Source organism: Sparus aurata, chromosome 15, assembly GCF_900880675.1.
Source record: "Sparus aurata chromosome 15, fSpaAur1.1, whole genome shotgun sequence".
Taxonomy (NCBI): Eukaryota; Metazoa; Chordata; class Actinopteri; order Spariformes; family Sparidae; genus Sparus; species Sparus aurata.
In genome coordinates this window covers 6,843,469-6,871,375 of record NC_044201.1, presented here as the reverse complement: position 1 = coordinate 6,871,375, position 27,907 = coordinate 6,843,469, and the positions used below count along the sequence as shown (strand labels likewise).

Below are 27,907 nucleotides of genomic sequence, written 5' to 3'. Positions count from 1 at the left end.
AGTCTGACCCCTTGGCACCACTTTTTTTCAAACCTGGTCCTTCAATAAAAGAAGTTGAATAGGCCTGAGTAAAGTGTCTACATGGGTAGTTTTTTTCTTGTTTTTTTTTTTAATTGTCATAAAAAAAAAACTCAAATAGGCACCACATATTACAACTCTGTTAGGCTATATGATGGCAAGAATGAGAAACCTGAATAGTAATCGTCTATAAACATATAAAACAACAGGATTAAACTAAGCCTAACAGAACTTAAAGTGTCCTTTTAAAGTTTTGGAACTACCGATATATTTATGAATATATTAAAGATGCTGAATATATTGTCATCTTTTGTATATAACTATTCCTCTTTGATTGTTTTCTCCACTGTTTAGTCCAGTCATGGTCATGCACCCCTTGGTTATGCCTCTTTAACGGTTGCACGACAGTAAACTCCTTTTCGACCCATTGCTAGGATACCATCTCATGATCCCGCCTCTTTTTCCGGGAAAAATGTTTTGATTCGTCCGTTTCTTCCTGCCGTCAAGGTGCAGCAGCTGCCTTCAACAATGAAGTGAAAGTAAACCAATAACCGGACGTTTGGAGTGATATGTGATCAGGGGAAAAAATGTTTTATATGAAATAAATAAATAATTATGTAATGCATCTAACTCAGAAGTCTTGCACGAAGGGGGAAATGCTTGTAAGTAATATCTCTTCGTTTTAATTGAGACGGCACTGCTAGCCCGATTTGGTTGAATTACGTAGGTGCTATCTAGAAGAACGGCAGCTAGCGAATAAAAGCTAACGATTAGATGTAGCCAGTCCAAGCTAAGTTAGCTAAAGATGACTTGTTTTTTCATCCTGCACTCTGTGTCCACGTCAAGACAGTAAGCTATTAACTCAGCCCCTCGGAAATAAATGATCGTGCTACGAATAGGCGAGTAGCTTATGTATTTCTTCTTGTCAGACGTATAATGGTTTGGGGATAGTTAGCTAGCTCATTATAGCTTTGTGGAACCAGCCAAGAGCAGCTTTCCCTCAAGATGTGCTGACAGCCGAGGGTATGCTTGTTTGTACCACCTATCAGAAACCGTAACTAACAAAGTTGCCATAGGTAGGAGGTAGAATCGAAAGCGAAGACCAGAACTCATCCCGGCGAGCTGCCCAGCATCTTGTCTTAAGAAAGTGGACCAAAGTCCAAAAGCACCCCAGTAAGTTGTGTTTTTTTTACGGGCTGTCCCCACCACATGTTTGAGAATAGCTTCCGTCCACAAACAGACGCAAACAGTACTTTCTATCTGGCTCTATGTGAAGTCCAGTGACATGTGACAACAGGCAGTATGTATCTATGTACGAGTTTCTGACTTGCAAATGTTTTTCTTTCTCAAGCAAATCAATTTGATTCACCTGGTCTGACCTGTGAAAGATGGACGAGGTGATGGATTCTCAAGGAAGGTAAAGCAGTCAAGTTTCGTGCACTCAAGCTTTTTGTTCAGAGCAGGTCACATGCTTATGCCTTGCATTATTTGCTTGCTGATTCTTATTTACGGAATCTGTACATAGTTATACTGTTAACAAAGGTACAAAGGTGCAAAGTGCACTCAGTAAATGGGGAGGTTGCAACAGTTTGCTCATACACTTTGTAAAGTCAGCCTGCTAACAAGGTCTTCCCTCACTTTGTTCCTTCTCTGTCCGGCTTCAGTTTGACTTCCGAAGTCAAGACACAGGATGTCGAGTATGATGTTCCAAAAGCAAACTCAACCGATGGAAAAGATGAAGTCTTATTTGGAGCCGAGAAGCATGACACTTCAAAAGACTGTGCGCTTATGGATAACACACAAGATGAAGCAGCGTCTCAGAAGTCGATGGACTGTGGGTCCGCGGGTGGGCTGGATGAATCTGCGCTCCAAGGGAGCCAAAGTGATACGGCTCAAACACACTGTTCTAATGGGCAGAAATCCAAGAGGTCCAGTTCACCCGGCCCTCACCCTGTTAAAACAACCTGCGTCGCTGCACACTCTCCCAATCCAAAATTCATCCTCCCTCTCAGCAATAGTCCCAGGAAGGTTGTGAGTGCGGCCAGTGACGTAGAGATGCTGAGTCCGGACAGCCCCGTCTCTAAAACCTTGCTCGTCAACAACCTTGCAGATGAGGGTCATGATGGTAGTGGTTGTGCAGAGGACTCTGGCTTTGCAAAGGCTCAGGTAATGGAATCTCAGCAGTTTGTCAAAGACTCTGATTCTGGATGTTTTACCAAAGACAGAGTTCATCCGGGAACCACGGGAACCGAGGATGCTGAGATAGCAGAGTGCAGTGGCTCATCTGATATGAGCCAGGACTTAACCGGAAGACAGTCAGATGCACTTCTTGAAAGGTACTTGTGAACATTTCACCTCTCCATACGAGTTCTACTGTTTTATGACCCTTCCTGCTTCGTGTCCTTGCTCCTCTACTGTCACAGTGTCCTTCAGTAGTTATTGTGGCATATTGACCTGTTTTGATTTTGTTCTGTGCAGCGTCTCATTCGCATTGCATAACATGGACAGAGGATGGCTGGGGACACCCATAGATGAGCTGAACAGAATGCCCCAATGTGCCCCCCCTTTGTCTCACCTGAAAGTAGTGCCTAACCACACTGTCACAGTCAGGGTGAGTCAACAGCCACCTGTTCTGTTCGTTTCCTTTGTTGTGAAGAATACTGCCGCCATAGAAATAATGTGCATGTGGACATAGCCCGGCCTTGTTTTGTGGCTCTACACTTGGTCTTTTAAGAGAGAAAAAGTGGGAGAGAAAATGTAAATAAGGCTGTTCAGATATGGACAGTGGGAATGAGGGAAAGGGAGACAGTTCTGGGCAGAGTGGAGCCATCCTCCATGATCCCCTCAGGGCCTCTTGTCAGTAAAGCTCCTATCAGACTGCGTCCTCCACTTTTAGTCCCCCAGGAACACTGTCAGTGCTGCCACTGAGCTAGATTCTGCCCATCACCCCGTAAATCGCAAGAATACAGGATTTTTAATTACTGTTGTAAGATAATCGCATCTCTACATTAAAATCAGGACAGCTTCAGTTGTCGTTTAGTCAGCCAGTGACACGTGACTTTTTGTAAAAACAAGTGTCAAACCTTGTCCATTGCCCATTATCTCCAAGTGGCTGATTTCTTAAATTCACAACATCTACCATATCATGTCCTCAGTTTCAGGCGTCTCTATAAGCAAATTGTTGCATCTTTTTGATGAACAAAGAGAAAGGAGCTATCTCAGTCCTTGTCCCTGTACACACAACAGTAACCTGTAAATACATTGCATTTTCCCTGCCACTTTATTTCCCTGCTACAGACAGATCTCCTCAGAGAGGGAGAAGTTCCTGTCCCGTACCCCACCAAGTTTAAAGATGCGTGGGATGATGTGTCCGTGAAGATGCCCTGCTCTGAGAAGAATCTGTTTCCTATGGAGACTGAGGTAGAGAAGTGCATCATAGCTTTGCTTGCGCTTGTTTTTTAGTTGCTGTGAAAACTACGTAGTAAATGCAATCTGTCTTTTTGTGTGTCCTGTAGGATGGCGGTGGCGTCCAAAGTCGGTGGGAGCTGATCCACACTGCCTTGCAGGGAGGGTTCAAGAGTTCTCTGGATGTTAGGGTCAGTCAAATGATACCAGGCTGAACATAATGAGTCATTGTGAAGACAGATAAGTCTTCAACAGCTTTGTTCATGTGAAATGAATTGCATCTGTAATTTAATAGTTTTTGTGTCTGCATAGCTACGTCAGATCCTTTTGAAAAGGGGCTAATAGTCTTCTCGCTCCTTTTAATGTTTGGAAAGAAAGCTGGAATATTGTGCATTTAATCATCTCTTAAGGACTGGAAAAAAGACTGTTACTCAGCCTCAGCAGTTCAAACCTCTGTTCTGGCTCTTCCTACTCTCCATGATCACTTAGCTGAACCTACCCTTATCTTAATAGATAAGTGACCACAGAGAAATTGTCATTTGCAGATGTATGTCTGAGCAGTCATACGTCATCATTTTGGCAAAATGCTTTGTTTGTTGTTGCGATATCAATACAATTTCTTGATTGTTTGCATAAAATTTTTGATTTTTTTTATTAAAAGCGAAATAGAACAAGCCTTGTGTACTGTGTGTTAAGCACAACTGCATGTAAGTTGATTTACTTGACTATAGTCAGAAGAGTGGGAGGATGTGGGTTTATGTGGGCACTGCAGCACTGCGTGTGTCAACCTGCAGTCGAATTTAAAAGCACAGCTTGTGCAAGTATCAATACTGTGGAAAATTAATATCCAAATGGTTTCAAATATTCAGAATTGGTATGTATCAATGTTTCAGTATTTTTGACAACACCGGTATCTACACAATAGTGGGAGACTCTTGTTTCAGAGACATCCACCCTGTAAACATTTTGGAGAACAAAGTATTTTTTGGTGGCAGGGCACCCTGCTATTGATTGAAGGAGAAAACAGCAAGTACAAATGTCTTCTCAAATTTACCTTTCAAATGAGGGTACTGTAATAGAATCTGAATGCTGGCTCATTTCACCAGCATGCCTTTGATACTGGAGAAGTTATGCTCGTACATTCCTCAAATTGCACTGTCAAAATACAAAACTTACTCCAGAAACGACCACATGGTGGCAGAATTTGCAACGAATATTGCTTTTGACATCATGTATTGAAAAGTAGACTTTAAATGTGTGTTCCTCAATATTTCTATGCATCCATTTTTTATATGTTTAAACTAGTCTTCTATGAATAAATGACTCCAAATTCTCCTTTCCAGGATGCAATATTGAGATACAACACAGCCCATGCAAAGAAATGGGACTTCACTGCCCTGAACCTTCTTTGCACAGAGGTAAGCTATCCAAAACACAAGTGTTACCTGTTTAGCATGGGCTGATATTGAAATAATGCAGGAAGATTAAAACAGTCTGCTTCAAGTGTTCTAACCATACCATGTAAACAAAACATGTCTCAGGTATGCTTCTTTGAACATGAAGCATATGATATTTGAATTCAGTGTCTTTGGTGGGGAACCTCATTTCAAGAAACGCTTAAACACTTAAATGAAACATCCTTTAATTTTCTCAGATTTTTTAATTGGCAGGATAACAGGCTTTCCTATTTGTAATTATAGAGAATGGAAATATAAGTACCTCATTAGTGAAATGCAGCCAGTCGTGTGTATCAGCACCTGTAAACTTTGCCTCATGGATGCTGCCAGTGTTTGTTTAACTCAACATGATTTATTATGTCTTTTAAAATGTACCTTAATGAAGAATGAAGCTGATACTAAACTAGAGTTGTTATCGCAGAGGGAGCCTGCTTTTCTCTGTTTGGCTGCGAGCCCATCAGTGTGACTCGTCCCCTCCCCGTACCTGGGACTCTCTCGGGAGCAAATAGGCATCATACAGTTAGGACAGATGAGCACAAAGCATGGCGACAGCAGCTGTTGCAGGTGAACCGGGGGAATGTCTTTCTCTTTTTTTCTGTCTCCTTCCTCCTTCTCTTCTCATCCTCTGTTCAGACAGTTACGGACTGTGATTACATACCTGTTGTTGGAGAAACTTCTTCCCATGTGGAATGAATCAATATTTACCTGTCTTTCATTGCTATGAGATTACTTATTAACAACTGTCCTATAAATTAAGGATTTTCAAATAGATATACATCTTTTGCAGAATTCCTTCCTTAAATGTTTTAGATACTGTATAAGTAGCGCTGCCTGTCTACTGGCAGTCTATTGACGTCTAAGTGAGGCTACATATAGGCCATATTACCACCAAAAGTGGCCAAAAACATAGAAGAAGTTTGATAGCAAACCATTTCATCTAAAAGCCTAATTTGGTTACCGCCATTTAGTAAAGAATGTAGTCTATTGTCAGAGTCTCTATGGGGGAGTTCATGTCTTAGTTGGAGCCATTAGGAACAAGATCAGTATTCCAATTGAGCTTTTACAATTAAGTGGGAACATTTGATGCCTGTTATAGTCCAGTCAGATTGATATTAGAACCCAATGTTCGTCCACCGTCATCACTGATTACTCAGCTAAATTCAGCATTCCAAAGTGTTTTTTTCCCCCCCCATCTCGCTCCAAAATAATTTCTCAAAGTAAAGCAGAGAGCTCGGTAGATCAATAGCCGCCCAAGTCTTTTTATAGCTTAATCCAATTTAATTAAAAGGTCCCATTAAATCTGTAAGGATGCTGAGTAAAGCCAGCCAGAAACTCGCCCTTCCAGGAGTCCGTTGCGTCAGCAGCTCCATTCACTGTCCTCAACGCAGTATTTCAGCCCATTTTAAAATTTCTGTATTGGTAAAGCATTCTGCAAAGGAGAGGGCTGCTGGCAGGAGAAGGGCGATTCGAGGTTTGAACATTAAAAGTGAATGGAACTCAAAATTACAATAAATGCAATAATGAGTGAAAGTAATACATACAACACTGGTTGTGTCTGCTTGCTGTCAGTTACATTTCTATCAGTTGATGGATGCAGGATGAGGAAGCATTCAGAGCATCATGTGGCAACACATGGAGCAGGAATGATTAACAGCTGCCATTCCACAGCAGACATGCACCATCTTTAGAGATTTATCTTTCACACAAGGACTTACGCGGTGAAGAATCACATAGAATTGTTCAGCCACTCTTTTTTGACAAACCAATTGATCAGAAATCAACAGAATTATTTTTACTGCTTCTCTGCTCATATCTCTTTTTATTTTATTTTTTTTAAATGTTGCTCCTCTTTATGCTGTAGTTTGAATCCTGACTGTTGTACCCCTCGGCCAATACCACCTAATTAAATCTGTAGCAACATTCGTGCAGCACTGGGGTAATTGTCAAGAGGCACATTGCCCCTGGGCCAGTGATTGACACTCTGCTTAGCGTGTAATAGCCATGGGGGGGAAAAACAGTTATCCAAATTAGGGCTTGTCTGTAAATTGTCTTAGAGTTTCTCCCCTGCCAAATGAAACTGTCACTGTGTCACTTTTCGGATGAATGTCTAAGGGCTGAGCAGGAAACCAGTACACTCAACATGAACACTCAGCAGCATAGAAACAACCAATGGTAGGAGGAATTAAGTGGAAAAGTACAAATGCAACACAATGAAAATACTCCACTACAAGTCTTGGATTCAAAAACTTACTTGAGAAAAGGTATTTTGAATTTAACAGCTGAATGTATTAAGGTATTCATCGTGCAGTAAAATGTACCTATGTTTGCTATAACATTCTAGCAATTGGGTTTTTGGATTAATGCGTATGATGCATTAATGTGTATGCTGCATTTTACTGTTTTAGTTAAGGTTGACGGTCGATTTTCTTAAACTCTAAATACAATTCAAGTAAAAAAACAAAGGGGAAAAAGTCTTATAATAAGCATAATGATATAATAGAAACAAGTTTTAATATACAATGTGTATTATAATGTTGTTTTATTTGGTATTTAAAATGAGAGCAAGTATTACTAAAATACAACACTTGGGTCCTTTGTGGCTGCTTCAAGCACTGATATATAGAACAGCAGCGATAGATGCTCCAGTGGCAGCTGGCTTTACCAGATTTTCACAAATGACCGCTCACTTGACCACAGTGATCTGAACTAAACATGCCACGGCCTGGCTGAGCGTGAGACTGGCCATTAAATGAAGGGCTAAAGTGCACTGATGTAAAGGAAAGGGTGTCATTGCAGAATGTATTGTTGCATAATAATCATTTTATAATGGGAAGCTGAAGCGGTAATTGACGGTAAAATTGGAATCATCACCTAATCCTGTTATAAAGTAGTGTAGTTGAATAAAAAGTACAATACTTTGCTTTTGAAATGTAGTGGAGTAGAAGTATAAAGTTGCATGACATAGTAACACTCAAGTACAAGTACCTCCAGTCTGTGATTGAGTATTAAGCAGTGCTTAATACATCCCCTTAGTGGCAACAAGACATATTCTCCCTCTCACGTGTGGTCTTCGTAGTTTGTTTTGTTCCTGTCTCTCTCACACAGTTATTCTGAAAATGACTGAAATGCCAGAGTTTGACACAAAATGCATCGAAAAACTTCCTAAGAGGACCTCTAAATAAAAATGTGAAATAAAGACTTGAGCTGCCAGGGAAATGAAGATAACTTGTGAAGACCAGGATGGATGGTAGATCAGAGTGTAATCCATCATTAGCCTATGCAGCAGTACATCTGGACTGTCCTGCTGGAGCTCAGATTGTCGGGTGTATTGATGTGAAAGGTATAGTTTGTGTGTGTGTGCAGCCTAACCTGTGTGTAACCCTTGTGGCTGGCTGCTGTAGCTGTGGAGGGGCCGGATATCATCTTTCCACTCTCGTCCTGCCGCATCACCAACTACCATCTATTAGTCCCACAGGAGCGCTTTATGATGCCTGCCAGCTCATTACTTCTGACAGCATTTAGTCAGACCTGCTCTGCGGCCATATAAATGCCCCCAGGCCAAATCAAGACCAAAGACTTCCTGTTGAAAATCAAGCCACCCTGCCACTCTCCCCACAATTGGTCATTTGCATTTGCTCCGGAAGGTCCATTTAATCAGCGTGAGCTCCCTTGCTCACCTTGATAGAATAAGGCAAGTGATTGATGACAGTGACATTCGAAGCCAATACGCTCATAAGTGATTGCGTTGTAAATCTAGGCCTATGATGGAATAACTGGGTGTTTATTTTAGAGGGAATTACAGATGGATGCTGAGGTAAGCTGCAGGCTGAAGTATGGATGCCTCGGCCGTGGCAGGCTTGCTCACAGATTGATGGTAGTTTCTTCTGAAACTGTGTAGCGAGTAGCTCTGCAGCATTTCTATTTCTTCTTTCACTGCTGAAGTGTTGGATTTATAGATATCTGAGGAGTGAGAGTTCACCTTAAAACAACAATAAACCTGAACCTAAACATTTCCTTCACTGACACTGAGTTTCCTTTTAAGATATGAGAGAACTGAGACTGGTACTGAAGATATTGGTTACTGGTATTGGGTTATGACCTCAGACATACTGTGAAAATGTTATTATATCATTTGAACTGTTCATCAAGTTGTTGGCTGCTCCTCATATGTTTCGACGCCATTCTGCCACTGTCTTAACAAGCAATACTAGACCCTGAAAGTAATTGCTGCAATTATTAAAAAAGGGAAATACACATTGAGCTCCCAGGTTTCATTAGTTTCATACAATTCATTTCATGATTGTAGAAATAGAGCTAATGTGGGGATGCTTCTTCTTTGCTAATACTTTTACGTGTTGGGAAAACGGGTCCCACTGAACCAACCTGTTTTCCAGAAATTTTACGGAAAAAGTAAATCCAATGTACAAATGTGAGAAACTAACAAGAAATCCAAAGTTTGAATGTACTAAACGTCCAGTCTGTAGGTTTCAATGACATTTAGTCGTGTGGTTGCAGACGGTGACCAATTTGATACATGTTGTCTCACCCTTCCCTATGGCGGCTGCTAAATTTGCAAATAAAATAAACAAACATGTCTGTCACCAGTGTAGGATTTGAAACATTGAGACTTCAATGTTTGATTTAACTTACCTAACATTTTGAAGAGAAAATTCAGTGGTGTTACAACCCAGTATGTCACTTCAGATCTAATCAGTCACTCTGACTGCTGGCTCTGAGTAACTGCCTGCCTAACTAGGCAGTCAGCTCCACAGAGAGATCCCATTTAACAATACTTCTTCTTCAATGTCTCTTTTTTCCCACTCTCTCTTCTCTCCAGTGTCTTGAGCTTTGTGAGGCACAACACCTGTTTGAGGTCGTACTACCTGCCATGGTTAGCCTTGCACTCAGTGCACCTCGCCTCTGCACGCTGGTAAGTGCACTTTACTGTTATTGTGAATATGTACACAATGTATGTTTCGGAGTTGTGTGATGAGTTTGAAAGGTGAGCTGTTGCAGTACACTGGGTTTTCTGGTTTAAAAAGTCAATCAGAATATCCAAGACCATCATTGCAACTGATTTTAAACCCCCAGGGGAAATTATGTCATCATAGCAACGGGTACATTCAAGTACAAATACAATCAAAATACAAAGGCAAGTACTATATACATTATACAAAAAACAATAATGTAGTATATAGTAAGGGTGTCACAATTTCGATTTCGAAATCGACCGAAATTAAGTCACAATCTCGAACTTCGAATTAAAAAATGGTATCATCGATGCTGCCACGCCCCTATGTCGTGTCCGATTGACTTGCCAAGCGGAAAAAAACATATACGCGATGAGATGCTGTGAGTCAACCTCCTCCAACTTAGCTACAGCTAGTCAAACAATAGCATTGCAACTGCAGATGCAGGAGACCCATCGACAGAACTTGAACCCCCTCCTCTTTCACTGAAGTCGCCGGTGTGAAAGTATTTTGGATTCCCAGTGAGTTATGTTGACAATGTTCACGTTGTCGACAAAAAAAAACACAGTTTGCAAGCTCTGCTATGTGTGTGTACCATATTCTTCCACTGGCAGCACGACTCACATGGCAGTGCATCTCCGTAGGTACCACAAAAACGTAGATTTATCTGTTAAACCAACAACTGTCACACAAACTACTCTTCCGTCAATGTAAAGGAGAAAGTTATTGAAGGTCTGAGCACTGCACGTTTAGTGGCATTAACTACAGATTGCCGGACTTCCAGATCAACACAGAGCTTTATGACTGTACACAGTACACATTACATTAATGATGACTGGGAAATTCAAAATCCAGTCCTTCATACTCGCCCATATATGAAGCCCACACAAGTGAGCAGGTTATTTTGTTTAAGTTTCCAACTGACTGAAGATATAAGCTATTGTTGCATTATGTTGTTGTTAAATGTTTTAAATTTGACAATGTAGTGTGGTACATTGCGAACAAAGGTCAGATATTCTATTGCATAAAAGTCAAGTCTAAAAATGGCATGGCAACCTGTGCTTTAAAAAAAAATACATGTAAAAATCGAGAGTCAAATCGAACCGTGACCTTAGAATTGAAAATGTAATCAAATCGAGGATTTGGAGAATCGTGACACCCCTACTAAATACAATAAAATACTTATAAAATGAAATACTGAGGTAAATAAAAGTAAATGCTGAGGTATTGTGGAGTTAAAAGTAAATGGAACAAGCTGCAGAAGAATAAGGTGCAGCTTTATTAACATTAATAATAATTTAAAGCGCAAAAATTATTGGAGTGTTTTGGAGTGAGCGCTGTTAAGTCTGATGGCACCACTTAGATTTCCTGTGCCGTTGCTTTAGGCAAGTGGATCACGTGGATCACATGGATGTTATGTCATAGCTCCACGACATCAACATTAAAATTGCTCCAGGTCCATCGTTTCAAATTACAAAAAGCGACGACGTCTGCATCTGTAGCCAGCTGCTGTGGCTGAATGAGTTAATAACAGGACATTCACCACCTTTACCTATAAAACTGTGATGTCGGATTGTGCGTTATAGTATATAGGAGGACGGATGTAAGTGTGTGCAGTCAGCAGGAAGGAGAGGCAAAGGGTTAGATGGTGGATGTTATACAAGTTCAGCTCACGAGTTACAACTGCTACGTAATGAATGCCGCTTTTTGGTCCATATCAAGAAGTGGTTCATTAGAAAAGAGGGCTGAGAGAGGGAGAGGTCTGTCTCATGTCCAGTCATCCATCTGATATGTTATGCTTATGAAATTTATACCTCGGTCTTTTTCCTTGGATTTCCACTCCAGCCAGTCCTCCTCCTGAGCAATACATTTTTGAGAAACGGGGTTTGATATATCACCGCCGTTATCTCAGAGGCCCTCGCTTTAATTCGCGGTAAATGGGGCTGATCCCTGTCACAGATCTTTTAAATGTCATCCCCATCTGTCTTCATGTTCAGCCTCTGTCATCAATTATAGCGATGTAAGAATTCTAAGTTTGGTATTTTTGTAATTCAGTTGTCAATTTCACTTTAATTTAATAAAGATAATTCAGTTCCCACTCTGGGCAGGATAGGAAAATCCCTCCAGTGGTTACTGGAAACAGAAACCAGGAGCAGCATGTCACGGATGCTCAGGTTTAAGTAAAGCAGGGAATTTCTGCTCCAGATTTCACCTCACAATCATTTGTAGCAGTTGGATAATAAAGCTTTCTGACTCTCCGCTCTTTTTTTTTTTTTGCAGTATTAAGTGTCAAGGCTAATGTTTATGCGTGTGTGTTATTAGAGTTGTCATTGATCTGCTAACAGGGCAGCCTTGGGAGGCTCTTTAGCCCTAATCAGTGAAGATAGATGGGCCCCGTGTGTCTGACTGAACGAACCTGGGGGAGAGCGAGAAAACCAGGACCTTAATTACTACCACCCATTTACCTAATGGAACTCTCCTCGTCTCTTCTGCTTGCTAGATTGCTAAGCTAATTATCTACCTCCACTCACCATCAGACCTAAAGTACTGCACCCATGTAACCATGTGTGTTTCTCGCCTATCTCTACCTTTACTCTGTTCTCTGTTTTGATTCCGATTTCACTAACTTTTTTCTTTCTCTCTTCCTTTGTGTAGCCAATTCCCCTACTGAAGTCAAGGATGAACCACTCCCTGACTATGTCTCAGGAGCAAATAGCCTGTCTTCTGGCCAACGCCTTCTTCTGCACATTCCCCCGACGCAACTCCCGCAAGTCGGAGTACTGCAATTATCCTGAGATCAACTTCTACAGGTAAATGCGCACCCTCCCTTGCAGGAATACCAGAGAGACACCAAAACAATGATTGGTAGCTCACTGGGGTAATTAAGTGAGCTGAAGTTGTTGGTATTTTATTCGCAAAATTGCCCCTCGAGTCTTTCAAAGAGTCTCTTTTGAAACCATTACTTTGAGCAGTACACTGAGTTTACCTTAGACTCTGATATTGATCCTAAGTCAGCCTCATATGGTCTTAAGAAGTCTACTATGCTGTCAGAGAGTACAATTGGACTTATTGGCAACATTATACTTTTTTTTGGTCCTAAATGACTTTGGAACATCCCAAGGTTTTATTGGCATTATAATAATAACAACAGAGTCGTGTTCTCTCAGAGTGTTTTCAGTAGTGTCATGATTTCCATAAGGGGGCACTACTGCCTTGGAAACTCCTAATACATGGCTTCTATGTTTTTACTCAGCTATTACTAATTAGGGGCAAGTAAGTTTACGCAGGGTAATATTTAAGTTGTGTCACCTTACAGACCTGAGGGTAGGACTGTGGGCAGAGGAACTGCTTGAGCTCCCTGTTTCTGTGATGTGTTTTTGTGTGGGAGGGAGGTCCAGAGTAGGAGTGTTAAATTGGTGTTGTCTGTTTCTACCTACTCAGAACCAGTGGCCTGTTAAGAAAGCCTGGGGTGGCTAATTGAAACAAATTGTCTTGATGGACTGTTTTAAAGTGCACATCTGTCCATTTGTCTCATCCTTGTGATCTGGAGGTGTCACCATATTTGGAACGGGGGGAAGGGATGCATGAATGCAATCAGTCTATACACGATGGCTGTTGGACCCTCTGCTGTACTATTGAAGTAACATGAAGACGGCAAAAGAGGATCTTTATAGGTTCTTAAAAAAGAAAATGTTGTCAGTATTATGCAGTAGAAATATAGTATCTAAATAATATTGAATCAAATAGGTTCACTTATCTGTCATTGAATTTCTTTTTGTCAAAACGAGCAAAGCTCTTCTGTGTTAAGGTCTGTATTTCTGATATGACAAATCTTTAAACCTACCAATAAATCTGATACCTTTTTTTCCCTTTATACTTGCATTACGTGTTGGCAAAGATAGATAAACCTAACTCACACCAACAACCATATTCCTACATAAAACCTTCCTCTGCACAGGACCACATTTATACTACTTTCCTTTGTATTTACCTGTAATACTTGAGGAGAAAAAGATGATTCTTCCCAAAATCCACCCTAAATTGATTAAATGATGTTTAAACTTAAGTTTCCTGTAGACATTTTGGCATTTTAGGTTGTTTGGTGCATAACCCAAGGTCCAGCTTATTCTTTTTTGGAGAAAAACTTACTTGCTGTTTGTGGCTGGTAATTTTTGCTCAAGACATTTGATATCCTGACTTTAAGCAGATGTCTAACTGAATCTGGTGAAATTGTTTTGGACACTGACATCTTCGTATAGTTACAGATGATTGCCGTTAGAAGGTTGAGATGCATGTGTGAGGTGGGCTGGGTTACAGAGTTATGAGATTTTGTAACCAGCTCTATTGCTGTATTTATAGATTGCAGGCACCTGAGTGCACACCGGACATAGTCCAGATATCACCTCAACTCAATTTCCCTGTAGTTCTCCTCATTAAGGATGTGTGTATGAACCTCTGGTGTTGTGCCTGACTTACTCGAGATGTTAGTTTGGTAATTCCTTATTGTGATATCGCTCACACTCATTGTGGAGCATAAAGGGTAGGTTTAGTACCATATAATTTTGATATTCCCTGCAATCTGCATGGGCCCTAGCTGCTATTCAGAGTCTAATTAGCCATCTGCTCTCCCTAGGGGGTCGAGCAGTATTATTTTATGAATGTCAGGGGATGGCCATTGTATCTAAACCACAGTCTCACAATCAGTCATCATTGCAGTTGCATGATATCTGCGTCCACATCAAATGATAGTGGCAGGCAACGTAAAGAGGCCTCCTTAATAATGTAAGCATTGATTCCAGTTGCTGGGGCTGGCTGTTTGAGACCCATGCCTGCACTTGGTCGCAGGCACTCAGGCCTGCCTTCACTATCAGCATTTCTGCCAGCAGCAAAATCCAGGAAAGAGCAAGAGGGGGAGAAAAAAAAACCCTTGGTGTCTCTGAGAAGATGAGACAAGACAACCAGTGCAGTCTAAAATGGGCCCTGGATCGTTACTGGCCCTCCCTTTCCCCCTGTAATTGAGGGAGTGTCCGTCACTTTGCTTATCGTCTACAGTAGCGCTCTGTCTTGGACAAGCAGAGCAGCTAGCAATCTGCTGATTGCTGTTTTGGCAGAACTGTCAAGGTTTGTCCTCCGTTAAGTGATGGATAGATTCGAGGGGGCGGAGAGAAGGCAGACTTATCTCTTTAGCTTTTGTTTTTCTCTGTTTGAGAGGAAATGACATAGGAAACCCGTTTTAACAGTTTAGTTAACAATGAAAGCTCGTCATTGAGAAATAAAGCCGCTGTTATCGTTTATAAACCCAGTGACCACGAGATGGCCAACCTTGTTTGCCGGGAAGCAGTGTAATTGGAATGGTAAAATTGTCGGAAACCTTCTACTGCAGCAATTTATAGAGTGTAGTAGGTAAGGTTGCAGTGTATAAGAAACAAATGATATATATCAGTGCAATATATTAAGTGGCTAAATTCTTCATAATTAGTAGGCCCTCTGTCTTCAGCAAGATATAGTGTGGCTATACTAGAAATCTCACCCTCACCCACTTCTACAGTCTCATATTCAGGATATCCTCCAGGGTACATTATGCCAAATTGACAATGACTAAGGGGATTGGGTGGGGGGGTTCACAGAGCATGAGTAAGGGACTGTGTAAGGAATGAGAACAGTGGGGGGAAATGCACACTACATGCAGGAACTGCCTTATATATTCTTTTCCTCACTGAAGGCCTTTTAATTTGATTTCCCTCTGTTTTTATTTCTTTTCTGGTCTGGGCAGAAAGCAGCAGGAGGGAAAGTCTGATTAGTCATCAGCTTAGGTTGCTTTTAATGAAGGAAGAGTACCAGTATGGGGTGATTTAAGCTCTCTCTCTCTCTCTTTCTCTCTCCCTCCTCTCTCCATCCACCCTAGTTTTTATGGTAACTCTGAGGAACTGAAACACAGCCTCGGGCGGTGCCATTGTATGAAGGATGGAGGTGGATGGGAGAGACATCGTGCCAGTTTAAAAGCTTGACCTCACTCATGACATGTCATCGCATGGTTGTGCAGCGAGCTATAGATAATGACTGAGAGTGAAACATTACATGTCTCTCATCTGCTAAAAAACACAATAAAAAACACAATATAGCGGAGACTGTGTTATGAACTCCAATTCTGATGTGTTTTCTGTTCCAGGTTATTTGAAGGCTCTTCATCGAGAAAAATTGAGAAGTTGAAAACTCTGCTGTGCTACTTCAGGAGAGTTTCACAGATCAGTAAGCATTAAAAATATCCCGCATGATGTTGCTGCAGCTGTTTCTCTGTAATGCTCCTCATGTTTTTCAGTTATTGAAAAAATGTTATGATTCGTTTTTTTTCAAGGGCCCAAGGGTCTTGTTACATTCACAAGACAAATGGTGAACAATCCTCCGAACTGGGAAAGGTATTACTGTCTATTCAACAATTTTATGAGTTTAATGACTTGTGTGTATATTGGCGGATATATCGATATCAGAAACTTTTACCCTCTAATGTCATTAGCGCCAAAATCTGCATTTCAGTGGCCGTCTACTTTTCAACCTCAGGTTGAGGTGGCAGTTAAAATTCCATCATGGCCAAACATTTTTCCACCAAATCAACATGGGGGAAGTCTTCTTCACAGCAGGGATAGGAAGTCCTAAATAGTGACAACGTGCAAAATTTGGATTGTGCAGAACATATCTGAAGATGTTTATACAGTTGCTCTAAAATAATGACCAGAGAGATTTCTGATTTGTATTAATTCATTTCATTTAAACATTTGGATCAGTTTACACAGTAAATTATTTCCTCCCCACATTCAAACAAGAGCTATTTCTTTCAAAGGCATAGATTTTCCTTAGTTTATGCAATAGTTGCAGCCTAAACCCTTTTAAAAGTGAAGTTAGTATATTATAGTAAGTACCCATTGGTGAAATAATTACTTAAAGTTTGGCTGTTTTTTTGTGTAGTTCCCAGACTCAGCTGACACGCCTACATATCACATGTGAGGGGACCATTGAGGACGATGGATACGGGATGCTGCAGGTAGGAATTCCTTTACAGTTTTGCATCTAATGCCAGCGCCCCTCAATCATTAAAAAATGACTCCTTTTTGAAACAGTGGCATCACGCACATACATTTGTTGTCAGATTTGATGTAGCATACATGTTTTGTTCTGGTTGCTGCAGTCGGTCCAAAAAACTATGACTTCCTTTTTATCTTTCAAAGTCAGAGACCCTACTTGTTGTCTTGTGTATTTGTCGACCACCTGCAGAAAATCTAAATCGGGTGTATATTTTTCAGCATATCTGTGAAGGTTATTGACTCAGTGTCTGCATTGATTCACCCCATCTCCTCAACCCGCCTGGTGTTCCAGGATGGCTGTTGCATTTTTTACGCTGGCTTGACAGCTGACGTACACACTTGAGTAGTTCAGAGAAGCAAAGGGTGGAGGAGAGGACCCTGGGGTGGGGGATGAGGGAGAAAGAGGCGCATGGATGAAAGGATGACGAGGGTGAGCCATCAAGCCCATTGGGCCAGGAGTCCTGCAAGAGGATTGATGGCTACCTCAGTGGGCTGGGCACTGGTTGAGCTTCGACAGGGCACAGTGGGCTGTCATTCTGTCAGGAGGTGAGATTGGAGGGTGAGGGGGGCGAGGTTAGGGGTGAACCAGTGAAGGAGGCAGAGGAGTTGAGCGACTGTTTAGACAACATGCACACATGCACATACAAACACACTCACTGTCACACAGATTGACGTAGCTGTGGGCCAGCGAGCAGAACCTTCATCCCTGACAGGCTGTTTAAATAACAGCATTGTTATTGAATGGGCTGTCCTCTTTTATATGCGACAAAAACAAGGAGTGGGATTATGAGGCATGAAGCTCCAGCATCAAAAATGTCCTACAAGTCCCAGAAATGGCCACAAGCAGCTATAATTCTATGGCGACCTCGTCAATACCAGTATATCAGTGTATATATTGATATAGCATACTCTGAAGTGACACTGATAAACTACAGCAAGGAAGAAGTTGACAGCCAGGCGGCCAACTGATCATCAGCGATCATGTCCCGCCTCTGGTTGGTGCTATATTTTGTTTCCCCATTGTTAGACTTGAGAATGACACATATTGGGGGTGACTGAAACCAAGCTGATGGGCGTATCCCTTATTTAGAAATGAAGGCCTTCACACTTTCAGGCAGGTTTTGTGTCACTGCTGCTTTCTAGTACATTGTTTTGCTACAGTTTCCTGATTTGATTATTTACAAGCAGGAAGCAGTGCAGTGCTCCTCAGACATTCATCTGTATTAAATGACCACAGTGGGTGGCAGATAATAAGGAGACACTAATAGATTCATTTGTTCAAATCACGGGAGCGACAGTAGCTAAATCTCACAGTTCTTCTCAACTGCACTGAATGGACAGGGCAACGGGCGATATAATAACATCACCGAATCCATCCATTGTTTTCTATGGTGAATGTAGGATCTAGCTAATGACTTTGTAGCCATTTTAACAATTCTAGGATGTTTTGAGAGTGACGATGAAAGCAGTTGAGAGTAGATAAACTCACTGTGCCATTTGGGTTTACTCCTCTGTTTATTTTATTTTCATTCCATTAGGTGGACTTTGCAAACAGGTTCGTAGGTGGAGGAGTAACGGGACACGGACTGGTCCAGGAGGAGATCAGGTTCTTGATCAACCCTGAGCTCATTGTCTCTCGTCTCTTCACTGAAGCTATGGAATACAACGAATGCCTCATCATCACAGGTACGTAGTTGCGCACACACGCACACGCACACACACACACACACACACACACACACACACACACAGATAATTTTCAACATTTAGGCTCTGCTCTTTATGGCATTAAACAATGAACCTCTTGAACGATTTACCTGCTTCAATCCAGAGCTCAATGTTTGGGTGTCTTTCATTTGACTAAAGCTGTTAATTTCTCCCTTGCAGTTTCTCTGTCTTTGCTTCACCTGTTAATTGAAAAATGGATTAAAATAGAAATGTATTATCCACAATGATAAAATTGTGGCTTGAGATTTTCTAACACAAAACATGTATTACAGTAACTTTAGGATATATATATACATATATTTATATTTATATTGATATATATGTATATTTATATATATATATTTATATTTATATATATATACACACACCAAGGTACATCAAGAATTAAAAATGATTGAACAGTTCAAGTTTGTTGAGGTTTGGTTGTCACAGAGATTGGCCAAGGGGAGCGAAGGGGAAGGGTGTGCTCCAATTATGCAGCTCCCGCAGTCCTCAGCCTCCGCTTGGGAGTTTAAATGATCCCGCCCTCGTGTATCAAGCAGAATTCTCAGTGACTGGGGTCTTCTGAAGTTGTATCTGGTCACTAATTCTGTTTTTGATTTCATATGCAGAATCTCAAATTGAGAGTCTCTTGGTGACCAAAGAGCTATATCATTGCTTTTCAAAAATGATATAGTTTGTGTGACTCTATCAGACCGTGATCTCTAGCACACACTAGGGCTGTGTGTGTATGAAACAGATGAGTTGTAGACAATCTTGTGGTCCCGTTTAATAATGAGTTTAAAATCGAGATAGAGCATCACCAGTGTTTAATACGTTTATTTAAGGCTGTTTATTCATGTTTCAACCCTCATCTTGTGTCAATGAGCCATTGGCAGTGAACCCGTGCGTGAATGAAATTACTATGAACCAGTGGCAGAAATGATTTTCCATGGCAGAGTCTCACTCTCAGATACTAGACAGTGACTCGGGGGCAGATCCAGAGCACGCTGGAGGGATTACGTATCCTACTTTACCTGAGAGTGCAACAGGATCCCCCAGGAGGTGCTGGAGGATATGGTTGGGGCTGAATGACGTCTGGACTACCTTGCGTGTACCAATACCACTGCATTTGGAACTTGTATAAGCATAAGATAATAGATGGATGGATGATTAATTACAATTCTTGACAATTTGTTTCTGTTCTTGGCTGTAAATTTCCCTTAAATCTCTTATCGGACAGAAAAAAAAGTATTAACAATAGTAGTTGTAATGACTCTTATGGCATCTTTATGGAGTCTCTCACGTGAACATTTACACACACACACACACACACACACACACACACACACACACACCGATGTCCTCGTAGACACTAGATATTAGGACAGGTTATTTATAGGATTCCACCCAGTTAAGACACTGTGACATGGTGCTTATTAGGCCACAGTTTGCAGGGAATGGAGCAGACAGACAGTGTGCAGTTGCTGCAATGATATATTTCATTGCTGTTGTTGTCTGGTAATTAGTATTTTGTCGATCAATAGTAACAGAAAACCAATGTGATTTGGTCATATAAGACCAGACAGTTGGGGAATATGTGAACAAGGTTTAAACCCCATACTCATTCTGCATATACCTATAATTAGAAGCAGGAAGTAAATACTAATGCAATCGTCAATAACCATGTGGTGTGTTGGACTATTCCTTGTTATATCGTTGGCGTTCCTGTGTCTCCTATACAAACCACACACATCTCAGCGTCTTTTACCGTTATAGTATTACACTTACCACAAAGTAATATTGTGTTGTTTTCTTCTCCTGAGTTATTTTCTCTCGTTCATTGAGCCCTGCGTGTTTATTGGACTCCATTCATTTTTTTTCCCCCCCGTTCCTCCTTCCAGTCCAAAGGTAAATCCATTGCATTGATTCACTCGGGACAGCCCAGTTATCCGTCATTTCTCTCCAGCAGAATTGCTCTATTTTTCACCCTCCAACTCACTCTGCTTCGGCCAACCTGTCAAAGTGTTCTGCCCTCTCGCTCGCCTCCCTCCTCCTCTTTTGGCCATCCTACTTTTTTCCCTGCTGGGCAGCAGTACCTCGCCCACCACTGGTCAAAGTAAGGGCAAGCACAGATTAAAATCAATGATGGATATGATACTGTTGGTCTATGTGTAATTACTGCCAGCAAATGTGTAATAACAACATTAATGTAGTAGACTCCGCCTGACTGAATTCACTCACATACATGCACACGGTGTCATTATATTGCATAGTTTAATGTCATTGCCCCTCATTTTCTTTTGAAATGGCCTTGATTGATGAATAAGTCGACTGATTTATGTCCACATCTTTTTTGTTTTATTGCCACTTTATCTTGTAAGCTTGGCAAAACAAACATTTAGCATCAACTTGTCCTGGTTGGTGCCAGTATTTATTGGGGCATTAAAATGAGCCTTCAGATTCGCCTTTGATGATACAAGAGGCTGCATCATTATGCGGTTTGATAAATCCATCCGTTTGACATGAGGGCATGTATTATAACTTAGCTGTGTGTACAGAAACTTAAATATAAATGGCGTTCCCAAATGTCTGCAGTTGATTGATTCTGTTGGTGGAGTTTTTTGAGAGCGTGCCCAACAAGAGACACGTGGACCGACAAAATGTGAAGAGAGATTTGTCCGATGGGCGCCCTCGACACCCTCTATTTGTTATACAGTACATGGATTGTTGCTTACAGGCTGGTTATAACAGCAGAGCAGAGGAAAGGAAGACCCTGACAACTGTGTTTAAACGATATTAAAATTGGGAGTGGTGGGGAAAAAAAAATTCTTAGATGCAGCTGGATTCTCTCTTGAAAAATAAACACCTCGATGCGGAGATGTTCAGAAATTTGAAAACCCGATTTTCAACAGTTGTAACAATTATGAGAAATCGCATCGCATCATAACCCTCTGATTTCCACCACTTGTTGAAATCGACCTCTGTCTTGTCCAGTACCTTCCTGCTGAGCAAACCAAGCATTGTCTGTCTTGTCTGGCGCCGTGTTGTCTTCCTTGAAACTCCCATCTCTTCCAAGTCACCTTCAGCGGTTAGTCACCGCCCCCCTCCCCTGTCTCCCATCACTCTGCCTCCCTCCCTCTGTCCCTCCTCCTCCTCTCCACTTAACTTTATTACATTTGGACAGAAAGGAATTTATAGCCCAACTAAGGTCATCGCTCCACTAATGGAATGGGCCAGTTACGCCATAGACTCATTAAAACCTTGCAGAATATTCCTTGCACGCAAGCAGTGTTTTTTCTCTTTAAGTCTAGATTCTCAATCTACTGTCTCTTCATTGTTCTCCTCTGTCTTTATTTCTCTGTCTTTAGACATTTCCTTACATGGATCTTCTTGTACATTTGGAACTTATGCGTCACATCGGTTTTTGTCCATAGGCGTTTTTGGATCGGAAGGTAGAGGGCCAGGATGTAATCTAGTAATGGAAGCCTGTACTCAATGAGGCTGTCATGGGCGGTTTCCTGGATAAATAGGATCAAGGTGAAGGAGGAGGAGGTGGAGGAGGACAGCTCTGTTGATGGAGACGGTGATATGGGCAGCCTGTTGTTTGACGTTAGGAGTCGCTAGTGCTGTAGAAAGTACTTCATTTGACCGGCTGGACTTGCGATGGCGCAATATGGCTGCAAAGGACTGTTCTTCGTGCTCCCTTTGCCAAGGTTTTTACGCAGCATAGAAACATAATTCTCATTTGCCCCGTTGTACTGTCATTGTCGGGTTATGTCCTGGCTGCAGTTCAGGCCATTAGCATGAGTCATACTTGGGCACAAAAAAAACATCAGTCGTGCTTGGACTTCAAATTTGTCTTTGCGGCTGCAGTGTTGGTAGATGGCACATGCTTGAAATCAAGTGAATTAGGAGTAAAAGCAGTTGATTTATTACTGCATGAGGTACTTTCAGAAAAAGACACTGGGCATTGCTTTTTTACCATATCTCAAATATTCTGTGGTCGTTGTGAGCTAATTTACACAACTCTCTCATGCTGCAAGTAAATACAGGGGAACCTCAAAGGCTGTGTTAATCACATGTTCATTGAAGTAACTTCCTGGTACCTAATGCATAATGTATGGAGGCTTTAATGGGCATCATTTTCAGAATTGAGCGCAGCTGTGTTCGTAATGACGAATGATGAAATCTTTCTCACCCCGCGCAACATAACGGCACACATAATGGAAAGGCTCGTGTCTTGGTAGAGGTGTGTTACTTTGTCATCTATTTACTGATATGGTGATGTTTCCTGTTTCATGCAAGCATTTTAATTTCTTTAATGTGGCCAAGGTTGGTTTCTTCTGTTCTGACCATTTCTTCCCATTACGGCTGAAAGCTTTTCATTTCAAACCCCAAAGCGGATTACTTATTAAATCAATGGCCTTTATTTATGACAATCCAATACAAGCTGATGCTGTGTACTCACATGGGGAGCACAGAAAGCACTAAATTTGATTTAAGAAATAAGGCGCTGAAACAGATTAAGGCGCCCTGTGTGCTCTGACTGCTGAATACTGAGTGATGCCATTTTTTTCTTGACTTTATTTCTTGTTCTTTAGGCACCGAACAGTACAGTAAGTACAGTGGCTATGCTGAGAGTTACAAATGGAAGGAGAGCCACACGGATGAGACGCCCAGGTAACATTTCCCCACATAGAGTGCTGTTAAATACTTGGGGACAAAACAAGTTTTGATATTTTTAAACCAGAAATGTTTTATCCAGTCATAAAAAGTTTTCGGAAAGATGTGAGAATCTTTCTACATTCCTCTATCATTGTTTTTCTTTCATTTCCAGGGATGACTGGCAGAGAAGATGTACAGAGATTGTGGCGATTGACGCTCTTAAATTCAGGCACTTCTTAGAGCAGTTTCTCCCTGAGAAGATGGTCAGAGAACTCAACAAGGTGAGAGAGAGGTATCCAAGTCTGCACACATCTTTGTGAATGAGCAAAAGACAGCTCTGGAACACGGTCTCCAGTCTTGGTGCTTTCCAAAATATGTTGCCATCAGCAAGTGACGGATATAGATGAGGGATAATTTTATGCAATATGATGTTTGTTCCTAAAAGCTAATGATGGTGCCTATACACAGTGTCAGTTACTGCCCGTAAAGGTGTTAAAACACCAAACTGCAACTTCCTGAAGATAGTTGATAAATGATAGTTGATAAATGAGTCTTATCCCCAGATTATAAAATACTGATGCCCAAAGTGACATGTTTATACAGTCTGAGAATGAGACTCGATTCACTATCTTACATTTTGTTGCTTTCATTAAAGGCTTGATGATCTGTATCACCATTTAATGCAGCTGGGGGTTACCGACCACAAAACACCTGTAGTGGAACTGTCATTCACTACAGCTTTTTCTGTTGAAGAATTTGGCAAAACATTAACGTCTGTGTGCACTTTTTTGCATTTCTTAAAATGTCTTATGGTTCAACCTGAGGCTTAAACCTTGCTACTTGTGCACCATAATGTTCAGCCCACCTGAAACCTACTAAACTGGAAACGGCACTTTTGTATAAATTTTAATATGACACTCAATTTTAATTTTATTTTTAATTGTGATATATTGTGCAGAGATCATAGAATAATATTGAAAAAGGTTTCCTTTTCTGTCTTTTCTCTTCCCCTCATTCCCTCTCTTCATGTATCCCAGGCCTACTGTGGATTCTTCCGAAGCAACACCAACAGCAAGCACCTCTCTGCAGTAGCCACAGGCAACTGGGGCTGTGGAGCTTTTGGCGGGGACACACGGCTCAAAGGTAACATTGGGTGAAACATATACAGGAATCTAATTAAGAGGAAGGAAAAGACAGTGTATGGCAACAAGCATGAAACACAATCTGTTTGTTCGTACGCAAGAGCTGAAATGGCACCACTGATGAAGTTTGGCAGATACTTAATATTACTTGCATACATTTTACACTCGGACAGGATTCTTCTGCATTGCATGTCCATTGAAGCTACTCTTTATCCGGTCTCTCCTAAACCCCTCTGGTCAATTAGTAGCTCTCCCAGGGTGTCGCTCACCTTTTCCTTCCCTCCCTTTATTGATCAGCTGACGCACATTTATGTTTTCCATTAAAAGGGCAATTGATTACAGGGAAGGGACATCATAAATCCAGGCTGACGCAGGTCTCTATGGGCTTACACTGCATCACTCTTTATAAGTAGGGGCCCTTTACTGTCCACTCAAGTTCACCATGCTGCAAATTTAGATCTGTTGTGTTTCTGCTCAGTGTCTGACACATGACCATTAACTTTAAGTTTCTTCATACTTATCATATTACTGTAAAGTGAAGGGGTTTTGGAGGCTGTGCTGAAAACCCACATCTCCACGTAGATGTCCTGCATTATAAATTCAGATTAGACTTAAGTAACATGGGTGTTTGTTCATAGTTTCATTTAGAAGTGAAGCTGTTAATTTCCTCTGCAGCATGCTACAAATAGATCCGCTGGACCTGACAAAGTCCCCGAGGATGATATTAGCTTCCGGGGACCCCCGCCCATTAGCCCTGGAATTAGCATAGCTGGTATTTTTAGAAGGCAATAGCTGTATTTTACATTATAGTGCCGGAGCTGACTTGAGATGTGGTAGTTACATAAGACTGAGCTGTTATGTTGTTGTAACGATTACAGAGCCTTTGCAAATGATGGCTTTTCTGTGTTTATTAATCTGGAATCAATACCCAAGCTGTTAAATATTTAACAGTCTTTAGACCTTATTTGCAAGGGCCAAAAGATTGAGTGCTGTTGATGAGGCTAGGCTACCAGTGGTGGATTATTTACTCTTCCGATACAAATTGCCCCTGTCACTTATGTTCTTTTCTGCCCGAGGCCATACCTTATCAAGCTTATTGACCAATTACTTAGTTTCCGCGGCTTATTTTCAGTGGTCAATTACACATTTATGATTTCTTTCAGACAATGAAGGATACTAATGATGCTAATATGGCGTAACATTGTTGCCTGAATTTCCTTTTAGCATTCCTCTCTCTTTTTCAGCGCTGATCCAGTTGATGGCTGCAGCAGAGGCTGGCAGAGACATGGCTTACTTCACATTCGGAGACGCTCAGCTCATGAGAGATGTTCATGAAATACACACTTTCCTCACCGGGAGAAAAGTCACCGTCGGTAAGACTCAAAATAATTCAAGTATTTTTTGTTTGGCTGTCTGTCACGCTGTAGTCCCTCAGTTGTATCTTGTCTATGTTGAGCTCTTACAGTAAATTACATAATGAGCAGGAACAGCAATGGCCGGCAACTGGCGGGATTGTGAGGCTCCCGAGGCTCGTAGCGCACATGGAGGTCGTCCGTGTTGGCGTCATTACAGGGACAGTGCGCATAAATAACAGAATGCAGTCCCTCACTATGTTAAGTTATTCCACCTTATGGGCCATCTCCGTTCCTCAGCCCATCCGCTCAGCCTTAGCTGCAGAGTGGATTACTGCCGCAACTGACCCCAGCCTCTCCCCTCCCCCATCTTTTCATTTTTCCTGCGCTGACATTTATTGAAGCCTTTCAGAGAATTTCCCCTCCAGCTATCCATTTCCTAAAGTGGAGCTACAGAGAAAAAGCTCACGGCTTGTGTGCGCGTGTACGTGCGTGTGATTTATAAATGAGGCTGAGCACGCTTTCATTTTTCACAGTTTTTTCAGCAGTTTCTGTCTGTTTTTCCTGTTCTTTGACTCTCTACCTGTATGTCCTTTTTATCTATTCCTCTCCAATACTGTTTCATCTCCATCCATATTTCTTCCTCCTCTTGACCCCTACACCTTCCTCTCCCTCTCCTCACCGCCCTCATTTACCCTCCCAGGGAGGCTGTACAGCCTATTGAACCAGTACTCCAGTACGGTGTGCAAGAATTGCCGCACGACTCGACCAGACGAAAGTCTCTACAGCTTCATCTATCAGAAAGTCTCTTCCCAAACGGCCACCGACGCCCTGAAGTCTGCCAAGGATTCTGGGATGTCCCCTGTAACATCGGACTCTCATTAACTCTGGGAGAGCTGCAACTTAACTACCCTCCCCTCAATCACTACGTGTCAAAGACACTCCAGGTTCAGAAACCTCAGTGCGCTCTCAGCACTAGTGCTTACAATCACTTTTTCCTCCCTCCCTCACACACACACACACACACACACACACACAAACACACACACACACACACTCCCTTTAAGTTTGTGATCCCAACACACAAACTACCAAAACACAGTTTTGCCTTTCTCATTGGTGGTATTATAGAAGCCTTGTAGTATGTCACCAAATGTGGTGAAATGTGGAGACTTATAGCAATAGTAAATCCTGGTTGCTGTTAGGCCTTTCTTTAGTCTATATGTGGTGTGGAATTCTTCAGTTTTTACACACTTATTACAAATATGGCCAAATATTCATCATATGCATGGTTGTGGACACTTTTTGTTCCTGATAATGCAGGACATGATAATCCTCCCTCCTTATCGTGTCTTATATTGTGTTTGCTACTTATTTTTGGCTGAGTTGTCTTCTCTATTTACCATACCCAAGGCTGTGGTGAGGTTCCTGAATGCAGAGGGATGATGAGATGCCATACTGTAGTCTATGCATGGGTAACATTTATTTATCAGATATTCTACAAATATATGCTGCTCTTTTATATCCTCTAGGATGTCGATGCTTAACACATATTGTCCTTATTTTATTATCCACACTATCAATAAAATGGTCACAGGTATGAGAGTCATCTCAGATGGAACAGATACAAAGAATTTATGGTGATTTTAATTTCAGATTATTGATTCTATCTGAGTAATTTAATAATTTTCAAATATATTCAGTGTTAAGCACATTAATGCTACTGTATATTCAAGTAAAGGGGGAGCAGATAAAGAAAGAATTGCACGCAAAGTATTATTTTTGTTAATGTTTTTACTCAACATTTAATTTGGGGATGCGTTTATGTTTTTTATTTTTCTCCGTATTTTCTGATTGACAGTGTGGGTTCTATTTAATAATGGGGTCATGGATTGGTTGACGACTGTAAATGTATTGCATAGTACTGTACTTTAGGTTTTTCTGTTGTACTCTTTTTATTATAATTTCTTAATTAAAGTATATCCTGTCAAAACGGCTTTTCTCTGCTCAAATCAATATGGTCTACTGATCAGTACAACACAGGCAAAACCATTTATGGACCGGCTATTTAAAAGGTTGCATCGCATATTTTAAGATTTCAAAATAATG

The 27,907-nt window shown here is 41.3% G+C and overlaps 1 protein-coding gene across 2 annotated transcripts; it reads left to right on the top strand.

Annotated features, from left to right (window-relative positions):
* The first annotated feature begins 512 nt into the window (after positions 1-512).
* Positions 513-27,795, top strand: parga (poly (ADP-ribose) glycohydrolase a). Of its 2 annotated transcripts, XM_030441189.1 has the most exons (19): positions 513-680; positions 1,095-1,191; positions 1,370-1,435; positions 1,683-2,354; positions 2,497-2,629; positions 3,316-3,438; positions 3,534-3,614; positions 4,767-4,841; positions 9,718-9,810; positions 12,506-12,660; positions 16,020-16,099; positions 16,206-16,266; positions 16,814-16,889; positions 18,468-18,615; positions 23,241-23,319; positions 23,477-23,585; positions 24,342-24,447; positions 25,691-25,819; positions 26,502-27,795. In XM_030441189.1, exons 3-19 carry the CDS (start codon positions 1,407-1,409, stop codon positions 26,681-26,683), a joined length of 2,331 nt encoding a protein of 776 aa, XP_030297049.1. In that variant the 5' UTR covers positions 513-680; positions 1,095-1,191; positions 1,370-1,406; the 3' UTR covers positions 26,684-27,795. The 2 variants fall into 2 exon arrangements, with proteins under 2 accessions (XP_030297049.1, XP_030297048.1); XM_030441188.1 differs by lacking the exon at positions 1,095-1,191.
* The last annotated feature ends 112 nt before the right edge of the window (positions 27,796-27,907 follow it).